At 41.3% G+C, this 20,176-nt stretch overlaps 1 protein-coding gene across 11 annotated transcripts in view; it reads right to left on the minus strand.

Annotated features, from left to right (window-relative positions):
* SGIP1 (SH3GL interacting endocytic adaptor 1) overlaps positions 1-17,946 on the minus strand; it is a 246,346-nt gene extending 228,400 nt beyond the window's left edge. For 10 of the 11 annotated variants that reach the window (XM_051857652.2, XM_051857650.2, XM_051857653.2 and 7 more), the window contains exons 1-2: positions 17,800-17,946; positions 8,397-8,525 (exon numbers count right to left, since the gene is read on the minus strand). In XM_051857652.2, the coding sequence (XP_051713612.1) occupies positions 8,397-8,406 (10 nt within the window). In that variant the 5' untranslated portion in view covers positions 8,407-8,525; positions 17,800-17,946. Of the gene's footprint in view, positions 1-8,396; positions 8,774-17,799 lie in introns of those variants that run through there. The other variant, XM_070078328.1, reaches the window with a different exon arrangement.
* Between the last annotated feature and the right edge of the window lie 2,230 nt (positions 17,947-20,176).

Genomic DNA, 20,176 nt, shown 5'->3' on the forward strand with positions numbered 1-20,176 from the left:
GCCCAGTTAGGTAAAACACTATTACTGTATTAGTTGACCTTCTCCAAGTGCAAGGCTAGTCGGAAAGATCATGAGCTGATAGTAAAATTAAGTTGCTTAGCTCTGAAGACGGATTTTGGGACATCATACCAAATGTACATGATCTACTGTTTGTTAGCAAGAGATCAGGCCAAACAATTTTAGATATGAACAGGACTTTCCAGTTACATCATTATGCAAATCAAGAGCACTTGACTAGGAGTTGAGCCTGGCCAATCAATGCTATTTCTGCTACATAGTAAGGTGATCACCTTGAGCCCACTCGATTCAGTGAGCCCTAGTTTCCTTCTGTTTAAAACACGGGTAGACTTATTACTTATTCTTTCTATCACATTGAGATGTTGCAAGAATGAAACATATGCATGAGAATGTGATAGCATACACTAGACTCTTCCACAGATGCATACCGTCACTGCCTTTTTGGCCATCATTTCCACAGTGTCTAGTACAGCACCCAAGACTAAGGGGAAAGTTCCACATTTATCTGTTGAATGAATAGAGCATTTTCTTAAACATTAAAGCATGCGAACATGTCATATAATCTTATGACAATGTCCTTAGTGAACACAATAGTTTCTTCCTTGTCCTGTTGGTTAAAGATCACATGAGTAACATGAGTAACTCTGCACAGCCTCTTAAAAATCCTAAAAATAATATCACTGATACATAATTGCAGTTGGCATGAACCAAAAATAAAAATAAAGATCTTTGGCACGTGGTCGAAAAATCTGTGAGTTGATTTGCAATTCTGATTCTGAAGTGGCTCCTATCATGGGGATAATATCTTGACAGAAATGTTGAAACTTAAGAGTTATAGCTGAGCTCTCAGTTTGAACTTTGGGTTTGGACTCACAAGCTAAGGAAAAAACATGGTATTCATCCATTACTTAGCTATGTGGAGTGAAGGAGTTTGAGAGGCACCATCATAACACACAGAACCAGTACAAGGACCCCAGGCTTATGAATGCCTCCTCACGGTTTGACACATGGATCATCCATGCACAAAAAGCGACTTCTGCATGGACAGACTGGCTTTCCTACCAATGCAAAGGACTCATGGGTGCCTATTTGCATGTTACCCCTCTGAGACCCCTCCCTGATCGCTCCTCTGTTAGCCCACCCAAACTCATGGCCCACATACCCAACTCACTCCTAGTCCTATCTTACAAACCTCCATTCCAAGCATGTGAGGCTATTCTTTCCCTGCCTGGTGAACTGACCCTTCAAATAATTATACGTCTGCTCTCAATTCCTGCCATCCCTAGGGTTGTTGCCCAAATGTCTCCTCATGGAAATCTTCCATCACCACTCCTGACAATAACTTCAACACTCCATTGTATTCTTCAAAGTACTCATCCCAATGAAATCTACTCTGTATTTTATTACTTTTTAAAATCACTTTGCATTACCTGTTTTACTCACTGCCAAACTTCAGCATCTAGAACAGTACCTGATATCCAGTATGCATTCAATATATAATTTTTGTTGAATACTACATGCCATATAAGAAGGTTGCAACAATGCATTTTTTGTTTTCCAATCCAGTGAAGATGCAAAACTAACTTGTGCATACATGCAAAAACAACAATAGAGGAAGATTAAAGGAATAAAAGTAAGAAAGTGATGTGTTCGCGTTATTTGTATGTCAGGGACAAATTCTGAGGTGAAAGGAAGAAGAATCAATCATTAAAATTCAAACCTCAGAGGAAGGAGATGTGGGACTCAAAATCATTCAGCAAAGGTGAGATGCTCTTAGCACTGGAAGTTCTCGAGGGATGGCAGATCAATTATCTCATTCTTGTTTGCAAGAAAACGGAGCCGAAGAATGTAAAGCAACTTTCTCAAGCAGTCATAGCATTTCGATTCAAACCCAAATCTAACTTCTGAGTCTATGTTCTTTCTACCAACAACCCCTGACTGCACAAATGGAACAAGAACATTGAACTCCTAAAAGTAACTGATTTTTCAATCAGGAATACTCTGGTATAAAAACAATCTCGCATGTCACTGCCACTGTGCAGACAAATACATCTTTCAACATTGCACTTGTCAACATTCCTTATTTATTTAAACATACTTTCCCAGATTCCAAGTCATACTCTCTGGTTTTTAGATTTGTTCATAAACCAGAGAAAAGGAAAAAGAACCCCAAAAGGGAAAGTTGGGATAGATGAATAAAAATGTGGAAAAGGGAAAGACAGAAGTACAAGGAAGGGCAAAGGAAGAGAGAAAAGACAAAAACATACAGGAGACTGACAAAACTGACTCTAGAATTTCTGGGCATTTATGGACATTTATTTGAATAGTTATGCCCCTCACGTCTCTTTCAAAATAGGACATTTCTTTGGAGTTAATTACCCAAATACTTTAAGTATGTATTTTGAAATGAACAATTTATTTTATTTTCCTTCTCAAATATGTTATCTCTATCTCACAATTTAGCACCTTGCAGTACATTGTCTTATTTTCTAATTTTTCAGATTTTGTTTATCCAATTGGAGTGTAAATTAGTAATTTATTTTCCTTATGTCCCTCCTTAATCCCTCCAATACCTAACAATGAACAGTATGTAGTCATCTGAATCATTTGTAACTAGTTTTGTTCATATTCAATAAATAAACATGATAATTGTCTACCTGTGGCAAAGACTAAGAATGCATGGGTAAGTATGGTATACCAGATTCCAGGCCTTGTGGAGCTTACCACTAAGGGAGAGATTCAGCTCACATACATTAAACCATAAGTACACATTTGAGGAGGGAGAGGGACTGAGACAGATTTAGTGGCCCAGGGTATGTATTTGAGAGCCTGGTATGTCAAGGAAAATATTGAGGGCCTCCTGAGGAGGTAGCAATTTTTCTAGGACTACAAGACAATCTAATACCATGAGCTGGGGGAGTGTTTTAGGCAAAGCAAAGGCTCTGAAGCGGGACAAATTTTTCTATACACTACAAGCCAGGCAGTGTAGCTTTCAGTATAAGAGGGGCATCAAATGAGCTGGAGGAGGCACAGAAGGCCAGAGCATCTAGGCTGTGGATTTTTAGAGAAAAATGGGAAGACACTCATATTTTTCAAACTAGAAAATAATATCATCAAATCTATTTCAATATCTTTCTATAAACCCTGCAGATGTACTGAACTGGGATACAAGTCCCAAGAATGGAGACATATCCCTCTCCAAGGCTAAATGTCATTCCCCAACAGCTCTCCCATCAGTAGGCAAGCCGTTCAGTGCCCACCCATTTGTTAGTCACTGCACAATAAGTTAGACTCAATGTCTCTCCCCTACACCCTGCTTACTGTCTGGGTGATCTTGCTTTTACCATGCTCCCCAATTTCCTTTTCTCTATGACCCCTTCCTTGTTCAGCTAACTTCTCATGAATTTCTTCAGATATACTAACCCAAATCCATTTTAATCCCTACCCTTTATCTCCCTTCCAACTTCTACTCAGTTATCTCAGTAAATTATCTCTCCCTCTTTTAATTCCATCTCTGAGTTTGTGTAATGACTTACTCACAATTTCAGGGTAGTTCCTATAATAAAATTGATAAACAACATGTAAGCCACAGTATGGAGGCAAAACCGAACAAAACTGAAAAATCCAGTGTCAATAGTTTCAAAAACTTCTGAAAATTTGCTTGAAAATGCCTTCAGTTTTTCTCTCCAGGGTCTCATTGTCCTCTAATTAAAGTATCTTTGTTACAAGTTCATTGAATATTATGGTTAGTGGTGCATTAAGCCTATGATTATAGAGTTGATTGAAATTATGCTTTTGCAAAAAATTAAAGAAAAAAATAGGAAAGAAGGAGGGAGATTGGGGGGGCATATTATGGTTATGCTCTTAGACTTGCAACTATGAAATGCACGACATCTCTTCTCTGTATTAATAAAAATTAAAGAAAAAGGTAACAGATAAATAATGATAGAAATCTAAGCACAAACTCAAGCAGCACTATTTGAAATTAAAAACACAATGCCATAACTCTGTTCTGGATAATTACTGTGGTAGCCAAATGGTTCTTTTCATAGCTCATGAAAATTTTTAGTATCTCTGCTAGATATTGGGCTAATGGTATTTGGTGGACAACTGCAATACTTTACTCATCATTTTGATCACTGTTCCTATGAGAAAACATGTTCCAAGTAACCAGGTAACCAACATTCAGGGACACAGAAATTGAGGTCTGGTGACCTTCTGTAACATGTTTACTTGAAATACAGATAGAGCATGTGTCAAAGGCAACAGAAAGAATTTTTCCAATGTTCTAGGATGGTTTATTTTGATACTTTAAAAAAAAAGACTACATATTCCTTTTAGAGATTTACAACTGATCCCTGGAAGAGGATGAAGACTTCTAATCTAAAGAGTCTCTTCCTGACACAGAGCCCTGAGGAAAAGGAGAAATTACATAAGTGATGGAACATATATTAGAATCTCACATGCTTAGATTTTCTAAAGTAACTTTATCATTTAGGGGAAGGGATTCAGAAGCATTCCCTTTAAAACTTCTCAGCTAACTATAAAATGAATAACTCCACCTTCAAGATACTTTGTGTTCCTTTTTGGCCAGGGCAAAGAATTTTCCAAATATTATAAAATGTTATATTTTATATTTATAAAATGTTATATTTATACCCATTTTTAGATAGAAATAACAGCCATTACTATTTATAAATTTCATTACAATAACATAAACAAATAATCTAGAATTTAAATAATGATTTTGGACTGAAAAGTCATTACTATGGAATTAAAAGTATGTTTCTACCAGGAATCATATTGAAAATAGCATCAGAATATGCAACCAAATAAGCTAAATTCTCTTGTTCAATTATGTTAAAACACCCACCTCTACACAAAGTAAAAAGAAAAGGTTGCTAGAGCACTAAATACATGTGTTGTTGAATGGACTTGAGTTCAAATCTCATTTCACCATTTTTCTGATTTTGTGTCAGAATACACGTATTTGCAGATTATTTTCAGTAGTAAATATCATAAACATTGCAATTAAATTCAAAAATCTCCTACAGTTATGCTTGTTAATTAAAAAAAAAATGTTACTTAGTATGGAACCATGGTGCCCAAAAATGTATCTTTTTAATATTGTGCTAAGAGCCTGAATATGGAATCAAAACACAAAACACCTTTAGTTAGTTTTGCATGGACAAGAAAAGTACTTTCCAGGCAGCCTCACAAATAGATAAGCTAAGAAGCCCTGAATTTATTTCACTTACCTTAGGCAGTACAGAAAAAAAAAAAAAAAAAAAAAAAAAAAAAAAAAAAAAACAAGAAAGAAAGAAAAACCCACTATTTTATCCTTAAATGATAATAAATGGAAAAATTTTCGTCCTTGAATTGTTGCCCTAACCACTTATCCTGCATTGTAAGCATAGTTAATACATACAACTCTCAGCAAATAACCCCTTTGATCACCATCACCATCTTTCCCTTCACATTCATAGTAGGGAAGGCACCATATCACGTGACTTTGGTTCAGGAAAGAAGCAACTCAATACCAACCATTGCCAAAAAATAAAGAATGCAAGCAGCAACAAATCAGAGTCCCTTAAAAATAATATTTGAAGTGAATTATGGAGCCAAATCTTCTTGAGATTCCTGCAGTATTATGTATCTCCTCCCAAGATATTAGAATGACCAGGGAAGGAAGTAACATTCCTCACCTACCAGCAAGATTTGCAATAGGCATTAAATGAATGGAGCCCATATCCTGTTCTGCACAAATGAGAGCACAAAACTAAACTACAAGCCATTCTGCTGAATATTTGTTTACCCTTGCTCTACACAGATTGGGGAAGTGGCTTTGAAAAGTTGCCATGGCCAGGCTTTCTCTGAGCTGCAGACAAAAACACTTCAGCCATGTGAGTGCACATCCAAGAGCAAACACACCTTCTCTTAGAAGTGTGTGTGTGTGTGTGTGTGTGGACTATTGTGTGTGTGAGACACATGGATGAGGTGAGAACGGACCTCATTTTAACTAACTAGATATTGGGGGCACAATCTCAGAAATCACTGATGTTTCAGCAGAGGGTAGGATTTTAGGGTACCTTGGAGGGGACTTCTTTTCTTTCCAAGGTTATTGAGCTAGATGTAACAGCCTGGTTTTCTCAAGGGATGAATTAAGTGGCAATAACGGCTACCCAACATCTTCAGACTAAGGCCAATTCAAAGGTGAAATTCAGGGTTGAAATATCATAAACATTAACATATACTGTCAAAAAGACTGTTAACTAAGTTGTAAGGCTATTGATAGGCAAATTGATTCTAGGCTAAGGTTCCTTCCTGCTTTTCTAAGATCCCTGAACCATGTAGATAAAAAGCTTGGAAAGCTTGGAGAGAGAAACTACAGGTAGAAAAAATAGTATTTCCACTTAAATTTTTAAACCACTGGGAACACCTGTCCAATTCCTCTTGCAATGATCTGATAGAAGTCAACTATATTCACAGTGTCACCTCCAATTGATACCAGTGCTAAGATAACATCCTTCATTAGATAAATTTGGCTAACCCAGTGCAATAGTGCTAATTCAGCTCCAGCACAAGTCTTTGTTACAGTTCTCATTTCAGTTTAGGCAGCCCAGATAAGCTTATCACAGGGCTTTGCACTGACATTCTGAGATGGCACAATAGACCAAATTACCAGAAGAATCATTAATGAACCTCAAGACATGGTACTGCCTGTAAAAGAGAAGACCCGTTAGTTCTGCAGCTTGCAAGGCAAGAAGTAAAATGAAAGCCTTTCTGATTCTGTATGTAAGATGGAAATCGGATCAGAATGTGTGCAGCTGTATTTTTAAGAAATACTATATGAAATTTAGCTGGAGAAATAGAGTGTATCTCTATAGGAAAGATTATTTTTCTGATGACAGTCTACATGAACATTTAATCAAAAAGTACATAAATAATACACTTTCTGTTTGCCTTGCCTTGTTATTCAAAGATTAAATCTATTTTGAATTAATGATTTAATCTCAGAGCATTAGCAGTTCGGGCCTGTATTGAAAGAACTAGCTAAAGAGTCCTTTGCAAACAAGACCAGGCTCCATAACAAAAACGAGACCCGGTCTCCCCTTCAAGGCTATTTTCTAAAAGCTGTGGGTGTTGACTCCAGGATCCTTCACTCCCCCAAATCACATTAACAGCGTTTGACATGATGACAGTGAAAGCAAAAAGAATTCATTTCTGCCAAATAAGTACAGGCTCCACTGCTGTTTTTCTTTTTACACCATCATTGCCTTATTCCATTTTGGTGAATTTCTAAGGAACGTTTAAAATCTGTAGGACAGACCTTGGCTTAAGAGGTGGCCTCTGTGCCATTTTCATGGCTGATTTGAGACCCATTATGCACTCGTTTCTGCATTGTGAAATCCAGGCTGGGGACAAATTTCTGCCTGTCATCTTAGGAAAGGCCAGGAGTTTTGCACCATCCTGTAGTGTGAAAACAGAAAATCAAAGCCAGCATAGAGCTGCCTGCTTCTTTCCTGATCAGCTTACTGCTTTTCTGAGGCAAGCTTGCCTGTCACTGTCTCGAGCTGGGAAGGATCATTTGCAAGAATAAAATAGAGTTTAAATAGCTTCTCCCCTCCGGGAAAGCTCCCCCTTATACTTAATGTCGAATACAGGAAGAGAATCAGCAGATAATCATTTGATGCTTTGCTAAGAACCACTGCACAGAGAAAGCATTTAGGAAACACAAAATTGTTTTTAACTTGATAAGACCCTGAATCAGTAGCCAAGAGGCCTGGATTTTCCCCTCATATTGCTCATATTCGGTTGCAATGACATCCTCATAAAATTACACTTTATGGACCAAATTTGCTGCACCCCCCACCTCCCCAATATGATGTAAATTGCAGGTATACAAATATCTTACAAGATTGTGTAAAAATTTTAAACAGCTCACTGAAAATGAGAGTGTGGATAACTCTGTCAATGACCTCTCCTGTCTCATGTCAATTTCAGAAAACAAGTTTCCATTGTAAATGTTTAATCAGCGTAGTCCCAGGAACCCAGCACAGAAAACCTTATCTCCTCTCCCAACTTATTTGCTCTGCAAGCTCTTTCTGAGCTCTATCTCGGCTCGCTGCAAACACTTCAGGCTGTTCTTTCCCCCAAGGAGCTGGGAGCTCTGTAGATTGTGCACCGGGCAGAAGTCCTCTGGTTTGATGCCATTAGTCTGAGCCCTGGTCCACTGCAAGCAAACTGCAGCATTTCTGCTTGCAAACCCCTGGCCACCGGGTTCTGGAACCGAGACAAAACCAGCTGCACACATTGCTCAATGCTGTTCTGCTCAGACCTTGCCTGAAGTCAGTCAGCCACAACACAGCGCATCCTACCTTCCATCATGGTGGCAGAATTGCATTCCTTAATTTCCAAGGAGTCCGAGAAAAAACACAGGAGGGTTAGGAATCCAGGTCCCAGCTAAGTCCTCCCAAGGCTGCTGCTGCTGAGGTCGGCTGTCGGCGCTGCAGAAACCATAGGAGACAAGTGTTAACCCGAAAGGCAGCCCATGGATGCTGCTGGTGCGGCTTCACCTACAGGCTCCCGGGGAAAGATGCTGAGAGAGAAAGGGAGAGGAACAGCCAGCCGGCCGGGCTTGCACCGCCTGCGCTGCCTCGGCCAATCCCTTCAGCTCTGGACCGCGTCACATGGTAGCCAGCCTGCATCTCCTGACACAATACCCCCAGAGAGAGCACAGAACCTATTTCCCGGCCCCATTCCCCTCACCCCCCAGGGCCTCCCGTTTGTCACCGCACACACAGCCCCTTCCCCACCTGGTGACGCACTTCCCCCGCCCCTCCTCGTCGTCCTAAGCGTATGGCAGCGGCTGGGTGCGCAAGATTAATGATCGGGCGCCGCCACCTTAACAGGGAGACTCTGGGATAGAAGGAGCACCTAAGTGGCTCGCTGCAGATTTTTTTTTTTTTTTAAAGAAAAACTTCTTAATAATTTCGTGCAGCCTGAAATCTTAGCAGCACACGCTGAAGCTCTCATTCCAATCTCCTTTTGCCCTGAAGGAATTCCAAATGTCACTCTCTGTGGCCTCAGCACACATCTGTGAGTTTCTCTCTCTCTCTCTCTCTCATTCAAGAGGGGAAATCAACGCGGCTGACGTCACATCATAAACAATTATTCCCGAAGGGATGCTGCAGAGGCAATTTCTCCCCAGCTGCTTTGGAGAGGGCCCGGGGAGTAATTGCGCATGACATGCCGAAAGGCTGGGAACTGTCATTAACACAAAGAAACAAAAGAACGCACCGAGTGGGGCTCTGGAATCAAGCTGGCAGCGCTTGGGATCATTTCTGGGGCGGGAGGCAGGAGGGCCGGCAGCAGGCCAGGAGCGGAGGCCTCTGCCCGAGCGAGGACCGCGGTGCGCGCCTGCTTCCTTCGCCAGCACCTGGGCCCCTGGGCCTGGCCGCAGCCGCGAGCCCGCGGGGCGCCCCGGACAGGCGGCGCCAGCCCGCGGCATCCTGCGAGCCAGCGCACGTGAGCCGCCTTGCGGCCCCAGGTGGGTCGCCTGCTCACCACCCACTGTGGCTGCAGCTGCCAACTGTAAGAAACGGACTTCTAAACGGCTGGATTTTCGCCAAGCGCCTCCTGCATCTGGAGGGGTCTTCAGGCCCCGTTGGTTCACGGCGTGGAAAGCCGGAGCCTCGCCAATGCTGGGTGGCTGGAGCTGTGGGTGCAACCCAGGGGGTTGGTGGCTTCTCGGGGCTGGGAGCTGGGGGCCCAGCAGCAGCCTCCTGGGAAGGCTATGACACCCAATGTGGTGTCTGGTGAGGATGTCAAAAAGTCACCTGACTGCTCGCCAGAAATCCAGGGAGACACTCAGTGGACCCCAGGCCCAGACAGCTAAAGAACAGGACAAGGTGGCCTGTGAGAGGGAGGACCAGAGACATGGGAGGGAAGGGAAAGCCCCTCTGAAACCCTGGAGGGGTAGTAGACCTGGGCCCTACCTCCTTGGCAACCTCACAGATGACTGGGAGGAAAGCTGCTGCAGATCCAAGCCCAGGTGAGGGTGGGATGCGCATGCGCGCCAAGTCACTGTAAGAACTAAGTTGTGTTATATGATCAGGGTTAAATCTCTTAACAATTTTATTGATCGTTTATATTGTGACAGAATATTGCTCAGCCTCGGACAGGGTCTCTCTCTTTGTACCAGGGCAAAGAGGAGCTATTGGTGGCTGCGGGATGCTACAGCAAATGTAGATGAAGAGGCTACCGAAGTGGCATATTAATACTTAAAAGCACAAACTCAGTTCCTAAGCAACTTAGGTGTGTTTAAAAAAAAAACAACTTGTTGTTCCCCCTAAGGATACATGTTTAGCTGGCCTTTAAATTTCAAAATGAAAATCTACAGGGAGTTACAAATACTTGTGACTTTCTCCATATGTGAGGGGTATTCAGGAAATTTATGGAAATGTATATTATGAAAATAATGTGGTTTTCAAATTTATTGCACTAAAAACATCTTTAAATTCCATTTTCCACAAATTTCTGAAGCCTCCTTGTTTGTGGCAATTGAATTTCTTTCTTCCTTTCTTTTTATCGTGTTTTTTTTTTTTTTTTTTTTTTTTTTTTTTTTTTTGACAAGCAGAATTAGACAGTGAGAGGGAAAGACAGAGAGAGGTCTTCCTTTTTCCCGTTGATTCACCCCCCAAATGGCCACTTCAGCCGGCGCACTGCACCAATTCGAAGCCAGGAGCCAGGTGCTTCTCCCTGGTCTCCCATGCGGGTGCAGGGCCCAAGCACCCTGGCCATCCTCCACTGCACTCCCGGGCCACAGCAGAGAGCTGGACTGGAAGAGGAGCAACTGGGACAGAATCCGGTGCCCCGACCGGGACTAGAACCCAGAGGCCGCAGGCGGAGGATTAGCTTAGTGAGCTGTGGCACTGGCAGCAATTGAATTTCAAAAGCAGAAAGAATCCCAAAGTAAAAGCCACCTTTGGTACAGTGTATAGTTGGAAAACAGCTGGGGAATTATTGCAAAAAGGATTGATTAGTAGGTGTGGTCTACTTAGAAAATTGTGTGTGTGTCTCTGCCCCTAAAGATCTCTGTGATCCTGGGCAAGCTATGTTGCTCTTGGTACCTCAGAGTTTCCCTCTCTGTGAAATGGCAAGTTCCTAGGGCTGGGAATAGTAACAGCACACCTGTGTTAGTGGTTTACTCTGTGGCAAACAGGGTTCTAAATACTCTGCCAGTAAATTACTTAACATTGTGTGTGGAGCATAGTAGGCTCCCCATGCTAACTTTTTAGAATTCATATTGTTACCACCCAATGACTAGGGCATGCACCAAAAATGTTTGCAGTCTGCTGGGAGTTGTGCCACACCCACAGAGAGCAACTGAGGGAAAAGACCAGGTGAGGCATTCAGAGCCATAACACGTGGGAGAGTTTGGAGAGATTGCAAAGCCGAAGAAGGATTGGAACCAAATGAGGTTAATCAGGAAAGGTCTTGTTACAGAGATGGGATTTTAGAGTTCACAAAAACATCGGAATGGACTTGGAGTGGCAATTCTAAAGACAAGGACTTCTGAATAAGAAAAAGGCTCATGCAAGATGAATGAGGGAAGGTGAGTGCAGGTACTGAGATGAGGGGTGGAGGCCAAGCTTAGTGATATCAGAGAGCAGCAGAGCCAGAGGAACCTGGGCTGCCTGCCTTCCCCTCCTGGTGGAAGTCTTGCTCTGTGTTAGAGCACTCAGATTTAGTGTGGACTCACAACCGTCTTGTTTTAAAGTTGCAGCAAGACAACCAGTTGGAGGCAGAGAGTTAGCTCCAAGATTCTTGGGGTTGGTAGGTGTTTAATAGGAAAAACAGAAATGACTGTCACCAAGGGACCGAGAAAGGGAAGTGTAGTGAAAGGTTATAAGGCTGATCCTAAGCTTGGTTAAACTTCACTGCAACTTTATCAGCCATGTGTGTTATACTCTTTATAAAAAAGATGCTATTGCCAATGATAAGGCTATCCAATGACAAAGCATTTCTTCCAAGAAAGAATCTGCCCAGCTATTTGATTAGAATAGGCTACATATCCTAATTTTGTTTTTTCATCAATTTTTGGGGGAAAATAGTTCTGCTCAAGAAGAAAGGTGAGGGCCGGTGCCGCGGCTCAGTAGCCTAATCCTCCGCCTCGTGGCGCCGGCACACCGGGTTCTAGTCCCAGTTGGGGTGTCAGATTCTGTCCCGGTTGCCCCTCTTCCAGGCCAGCTCTCTGCTGTGGCCCAGGAGTGCAGTGGAGGATGGCCCAGGTCCTTGGGCCCTGCACCCCAAGGGAGACCAGGAGAAGCACCTGGCTCCTGCCATCGGATCAGCGCGGTGCGCCGGCCGCAGCGCGCCGGCCGCGGCGGCTATTGGAGTGTGAACCAACGGCAAAGGAAGACCTTTCTCTCTGTCTCTCTCTCACTGTCCAAAAAAAAAAATAAATAAATAAATAAATAAAATAAAAAATAAAAAAAAATGCGGCACTTTAAATTAGGGTCCAAATTTCATCACTTTCATCACTGGCAGCTTTTGCCTGCCAGCAAGGACAAAGGAGAGTTTCTAGCTGCTCGAGTGGAGGCATACTTATGTAAGTCTGAAGTGGAAGTCAAAGGATCTGTGGACAAGATTGAGTGAATTACTGACCTGCATCAAAATCAAGGATTATGGAGGGGTTCCACCCAGGATGGGTAATGCCAGTCTTGGCAGTAATGTTTGTGACTGGCCCCATGCCAAAAGTTTAACTGAAGAAGTCACTAGATATTTAATTTTTAATTATGAAACAACATTTGTATAGTACTGATGCCCTGTTACGTCTGGTTTTGGAATCTGATTGCTTCACTATATCCCAATATTAGTGTTTGGGGAAAACCTGTTTATTTTAGAAAGAAAACTGTAACAAGAAGTGAGTCTCAAGATAGGGGGGGGGGGGGAGAAAGTTAACATAAAAGGAAAGTTTAAGAGAGATCAAAATATATATAAATCTACGTTTAAGGTAATGACCTTAGCACTGTGGTTGATTCTGCCCACTTGCCGCCCCACTGAGCTAATTCAACAAATATAGAAGGGAACAATATTGTTCAAGTCTTGGCAACCAGCAGAGTCTCACTTGAGGAGCTGAAGTTCCATGGTTTGATATAGGTAACATGTATCACATACGTGTGTGTGTGTGTGTGTGTATATACCTGTACTCACCATACTCTTGGTCAAAATTGAAGAATTCCAACTTGAACTGACATGAGCAAAACAGGGATTTATTTGGGCCATGTTGTGGCTTTGTGGGTTAAGCCACCACCTGCAATGCCAGCATCCCATCTGGGCACAGGTTCATGTCCTGGCTGCTCCACTTCTGATCCAGCTCCCTGGTAATGGCCTGGGAACTCAGTGGAAGATGCCTTAAGTGCTTAGGCCCCTGCCACCCAAGTGGGAGACCCAGAAAAAGCTCCTGGCTCCTGACTTTGGCCTGGTCCAGCCCTAGCTGTTGTAGCTATTGGGGAAGTGGTCAAGCAGATGCAAGGTCTCTGTCTCTGTCTCTTTGTAACTCCGTCATTCAAATAAATAAATAAATAAATCTTTAAAAAACAGAGATTTATTAGGGGAGCTCACAAAATTATATGAGAAATTGAACGGCTGAAGGAAAAAAAAGCAGGGCACTGCAAGAGATGATTTTACTAGAACCAAGGACTCAGCCCTCTTGGCTCTGTTTTTTTTTTGCCACAAATTTTTCTTCCTGCAGTCAGACACCTGATCATTAGCACCCTCTAAGCTCTAATCTTCAAATACCTTTCAGGGGAGTTGCAGATTGACAGGCATGGATCACTTTGCACCTTTTGGACCAATGAGCTGGGCCATGTTGAAGAAGTCTCATGATAGCTTTAAGGTAATGTTGGACTTAGTCACGTGCCCGTTACTATGAATAAACATGAGCAGTGAGACAGACCAGTTTCTACAACTCTACAAAGTGGAACCCCTAATACACTGAGAAGAGTAGACAAGATGTTGTCTAAGGAAGAAAAGGGGCTCTTCATTGTGATGCGAGAAAGCTGACAGAAAAGCTACCCATCACACAGACATTACTCTGTGTAGCTAAGATAAAGCTTGTACACAAAATGCCTCATGACCCCTGTGCAGCAGACCTGAGTTGTTAGTCACTTGCTCCGTCACCTGCAGAGGCAGACGCTGCCTGCTGGTCCACTTATACCAGAGACAACACCTGCTCTGGTACGTTCACCACCCATTAATCCATCCACGTCCAGACAGCCACGAACCTATACCCACGAAAGTGCTATTTATATCACCTATGAGTACTGTTTAATCTACAATTACATTGACAGAGATAAGTAATAAAGACTGAATACATGAGAAGAATTCACGACTTCAAGCAGAGAACGTATGAAAAACTGGAATCACTATTTAAAAAGATTTTTTGTTAGTTTTGATACAATTTCAGTGATGCAGCAGCATTAACTCACAACATATTGTTATGACAAAAAAGCACTGAGAACCAGAAAGAATGCATGAAAGTAGTAGAAGCGTTCTCATTCAACATTTTAGCATATGGCAGGAACTGGTGACGTAATGGATGCTGCCCAGGTGGAACAGTGAGGGATCCAGAGACAACTACTTGAAGCACGCAACAGTGGCAACTGCCTATGGAATTCTCTCTTTCAAAAACTATTAATTCGGATGTTTCAACAGTTCAGGGGACTAAGAAAAGACAAGCCCCCAGATTCACTTTATGAATCATAAAATATAAAAAAAGTGTCACTCAATCATCTTTTAAGAATACTGATAAAATTTAAATACAGTAATATCAGTTATAATCCAGCTTTTCAAAAACATTGTAAACACATATATGAAAATACAAGGATACTTCTAAACGTTCATGGAAAATAAAACATGTCTATGTTGCTGCAAAAATTTTAAACTCCATCCATAAGAAGAATCATCAAAAATGCATGGAAATACGGATTATTAAAAAGCTATACATGGCTGGCGCCGTGGCTCAATAGGCTAATCCTCCACCTAGTGGCACCGGCACACGGGGTTCTAGTCCTGGTCGGGACGCTGGATTCTGTCCCGGTTGCCCCTCTTCCAGGCCAGCTCTCTGCTCTGGCCAGGGAGTGCAGTGGAGGATGGCCCAAGTGCTTGGGCCCTGCACCCCAAGGGAGACCAGGAGAAGCACCTGGCTCCTGCCTTCGGATCAGCGTGGTATGCCAGCCGTGGCGGCCATTGGAGGGTGAACCAACGGCAAAGGAAGACCTTTCTCTCTGTCTCTCTCTCTCACTATCCACTCTGCCTGTCAAAAAAAAAAAAAAAAAAAAAAAGCTATACATGAATTTCAGAAATTTCATATTTGAACCAAAATGAATTTTTTCATGAACATTTTGAAGTGCTCTTGTTAGACTCTCTCTTAGGAGTAAGATAATATAACCCAACCTTAAGAAGTCTACTAACATAATTCACAATATTAAAGTATCAAAAAGGAAATTATATTATCTCCACAGTTGCCGAAAAGATATTTCACAAATTTCAACTCATATCATTAAATAAATAAAATCTTAACCAAAGAAGGTATAAAAATTTACTTAGAATGATACAATATATAAATCTCTACCCAATATCTACTATCTTGTTGAATGGAACCATAACAAAAGAATTCATCATCAGGAATAAAACTTAAATGTCCTTTTTGTCACTTATTTCATATTTAATGTTTTTCTATGGATTCCAAACAAAAATTAGGAAGCAAAGAAATAAAATAATGTCAGAGACAATGAAATGTGCTTTGCACATTATTCTGTCTGGGTCCACAGGAAGACTGCGTCTGTCAGCTTTCCTTGCACCTGTGTGGGGTCATAGGACTAAATCAAGCCAGTGGAATTTTTGTGGCCTGGACTTTACAAACATCCTGCATACTCTCCATACCTTTCTTCTCCATTCCAAATGTCAGAGAGCAGCTTGACTATGAGAGAACTAAGCTTCCATTGTGTTAATCTCTATATTATTTCTATATATAATATACATAAATATTTACAAGTGTATGTACATTGTATGTCTTTGTCCATTTGGGTACTATAACAGTACCATAAGCGAGTGGTATATAAACAACAGAAATTCGCTTCTCACAGTTCCAGAAGCTTGGAAGCCAAGATCAAGTCACCAGGAGAGTAAGTGTCTGGGGAGGTCTTTCTTTATGGTTCATAAATGATGCCTTCTCACTGTATCCACACGTGGTGGAAAGAGCAAGCAATTTCTCTGGGTTCTCTTTTAGGTGGACACTAATCCCATTCATGGAGGTTCCTCATGACCTAATCACATCTCGAAGGCCTCCCGACCTAATGCCATAAAGCCTTGGAGGGCAGAATTTCTACATTTGAAGTTGGGAGGGACATAAAAATTGAATTCATTGGAAGATATGTGTATGATCTTTTATGGATGATGTATTAAAATACATAATTTTTTAGAGTTAGATGGTTTTTCTGCTATTTAACAGTTCAGTGTGCAGTCTGAACTGAGATGTGACCTAAGTGTAAAATACAGACCAGACTTGAAAGATAGTAATAACAAATAGAATGAAAGTTACCATGTCAATAATTTTTCTATTGATTATGTTAAAATGATGATTTTTTCAATGGATTTGGTTCAATAAGATCTGTTATTAAAGTTACTTTTACTTGTTTCTTTTTTGCTGTGTCCACTAGGAAAGGACATTACATGACTCACATTATATTTACATTGGATAGTGTTGTTCTAGATACTGATAGAAAGTCAGCTCAGCAAACAGAGCCAGGAGCATGGGTGAAGTTCACAAAGTGATATGCTAAAGGCATAGATCTCCGCCACCCTCCTTTTACTCACTTCTTCATTCAAAAGATATCTTATGCATTGTTTATGCCCAGGCCCTGTCAGGGTTGAATACACAAAGATGAAAAAGACACAAGCCTTTAAAGATGCTTATAGTGCAGGAAAAGAGACAGATGAGGAAACCAAGAATTGCAATGGAGATTTGTAAGTATTCAGACCTAAGGCACTACGGAGAAGGACTCTTGGGAGAGATGAGAGTCAAGAAAGCCTTCCGAGAAGATGGACTGCTTCAGCTACCCTTTCAAGGGCAAGTAAGGGAACCACTCTTACAGACCTATTCTTATCCAGACTGTCCCCTCTCCTCAACTCTGCTTAATTTTGGTTTCTCCTGCAATAACTCTTTTATTTATTTATTTATTTTCTTTATTTTTGACAGGCAGAGTGGACAGTGAGAGAGAGACAGAGGGAAAGGTCTTCCTTTGCCATTGGTTCACCCTCCAATGGCCGCCGCGACCGGCGCGCTGCGGCTAGCACACCGCGCTGATCTGAAGGCAGGAGCTAGGCGCTTCTCCTGGTCTCCCATGGGGTGCAGGGCCCAAGGACTTGGGCCATCCTCCACCGCACTCCCGGGCCATAGCAGAGAGCTGGCCTGGAAAAGGGGCAACCAGGACAGAATCCGGCGCCCCGACCGGGACTAGAACCCGGTGTGCTGGCGCCGCAAGGCAGAGGATTAGCCTGCTGAGCCGTGGCGCTGGCTCTGCAATAACTCTTAGTATTCTGTTTGGATATCCTATTTGTTGGTGGGCAAAACATCTGTAATTGAATTTTAGCATCAGTTTGCTAAGACCCAATCTTGATTCTCCTTTAATGACCTGTTTTCACTCATTCCTCTCTATCAAATCCAAGAGAGGGATCTTCCTTTCCCATCCATACTCTTCGTCCCCAACTTACTGGATGAAAGGGAGGGGTTGGCATTTTCTTAGTTCCTTACTTGAGCGTGGAAGCCATGCATTCACTGTCAGGTGCACCCTACCTCTTTCCCTCATTTCTGCCTCTACTCTTTATTACCAACCTCAGAGCAACTGCAGGTCAAACTTTCCTCTATGATGTCAGCAACTGGATCATAGTCCTCTTTACCTCAACACCTGTCCTTGTCATCCAGGACTTCAGCATCTCTTCCACAACCCCATATACGTGGATCCTTGCCTCTTTTATTCCAGTGACCTTAATTTCTATAATATCTTAGTCACCAAAAGTATTAGTACATTTGGCCTCATATTTTCTTTTATTTAATGTTTCACATTATATATTTCCCTGGTCTGACTATTAACTCAACTATTATCCTCTTCCACATATCCATACACATTAGTATATTTCCTTCTGCTTCATATTTCTGCTCCTAGGACCACTGATAAAGCCACTTTACCTGTCATATAGTCTTGAGAGTATACTATGTATAAATGTGTTGTAAGGTGGGAAGGGACAACATCTTCCCAAAAGCTCAATGTCTTGACCTATTCTGCTTCTGTCATTTTTTCCTGAAACTTACCTAGCCTGGAATGCTTACCCTTATCCTAATAAATATTACTCTTTCTTCAGATTCAAATTGAAATCCTCTCCAGCCAATTAAGTACTTGTATCTTTCCCAGTCTTGACTCATACTGTGTGTTCCAAATCAGCTTTTGATTATACAACCTGTATTTGTCAAGATTCTATAGAACTGCAGAATAAACAGGAGATGACAGATAGAAAGAGAGGTATATAAAATAGATATTTAGAAAGAGATTCTGTATCAAGCATTGGTTCATATAATGATGCAGGTTGAAAATCCTATGATCTATGCTGCAAGTTGGAGGCTCAGAAAGCCAATGGTTAGTTCTGGCACAAACGAAAAGGCCAAGGAACCAGGAAGACAGTGCCCAAGGACAGCAGAAGATCAATGTCATACCCAAGAAAAGAGAAAAAAAATCACTCTTTCTATTTTGTTGTTGTATCCATGTCCTCCATGGACTTACCGATGACTGCTTATGTTGGTCAGGGGAACTACTATGCTCAGTCTGTTCAAACGCTATCATCTCCTGGAAACAATCTCACAGATACACCCAGAAATAATGTTTTATTATCCATCCATGTCTTTCTTAATCCAGTCAAGTCAAAACATAAAACTGAGCATCCCATGGGTCAAGTAATTTCTTGGTTGTTGTATGTATGTTAGACATCGCCCCAAAAGAAATTTCCAGGAAAAGACCCATACCTTTAATTTCCTTGAGATTTCATAAAGCAAACAACAAAATTCTGAGTATCGTATGTATTAAGTGCTTAACAGTTATTTTTAAATTTTTTATTTATAAAGGGAACAAATTTCATGTATTTTATGTACAGTTTTAAGAGCATAATGATACTTCTCACCCTAGCCTCCCTCACTCCCAGCCTCCCTCCTTCTTACTTTATATTTCTTTTAATTTTTATAATGACATACTTTCAATTTACTCTATAATCACAAAATTAGCCTTTCATTAAATAAAAATTCTAAATATTTATTTATTTAGTAAGTTAGTTATTTGAAAGTCAGAAATATAGACAGGGGGAAATGCACAGAGAAAACTCTCATCCATTGGTTCATTCTCAAAATAGCCACGACAGGGTTGAGCCAGGCTGAAGCCAGGGGCCAGGAATTCCATCCAGGTCTCCCATGTGATTGGCAAAAACTCAAGTACTTGAGCCATCATGCACTGCTTACAAGGAGCAGGAAAAGGGAGCAGAATTGCAAGTGGAACAGTTAAGATTCAAACAGGCACTCCAATAAAAGTTGCGGTCATCCTAATCAGGGACTTAACCTGCTGTGACACAGCACCTACCCCCCAATAATTATTTTATTTATAATAAAGCATGCTTTATTTTGTTACTTATATACAAATCCAATAACAATGGTATTGCTTTCTTATTATAATGATCTTTTTGGTAGTGAACAAATTTGCATAGGCATAAATATTCCTTGAGAGGCCTTGGAAAATTCTGGTAGGAATTAAAGGCAGCAAACTGCCTAACAAAGTTGTGATTAGAATAATCAGCAACTAAAAACGCATAACAATTAGAGTTTTTAAGTGTTTTCTATAGGCAATCTTTTGAGTATTCAATGACCATTATTTCATGTAATTTCTCCAAACCTAGGAATTAAATATTCTACTCCCATTTTGCAGATGAGGAGATAGAAGCTCAAAAAGAGTAAATGGCTTGTCAAAGAAATCAGCAAGCATCAGACCTGGGGTTTGAACTCACTCAAGTCTTACTCTAAAGTCCATGACTTAACTTAGAGATTAGGTAAGTA

This window comes from Oryctolagus cuniculus, chromosome 7, assembly GCF_964237555.1.
Source record: "Oryctolagus cuniculus chromosome 7, mOryCun1.1, whole genome shotgun sequence".
Lineage (NCBI taxonomy): Eukaryota > Metazoa > Chordata > Mammalia > Lagomorpha > Leporidae > Oryctolagus > Oryctolagus cuniculus.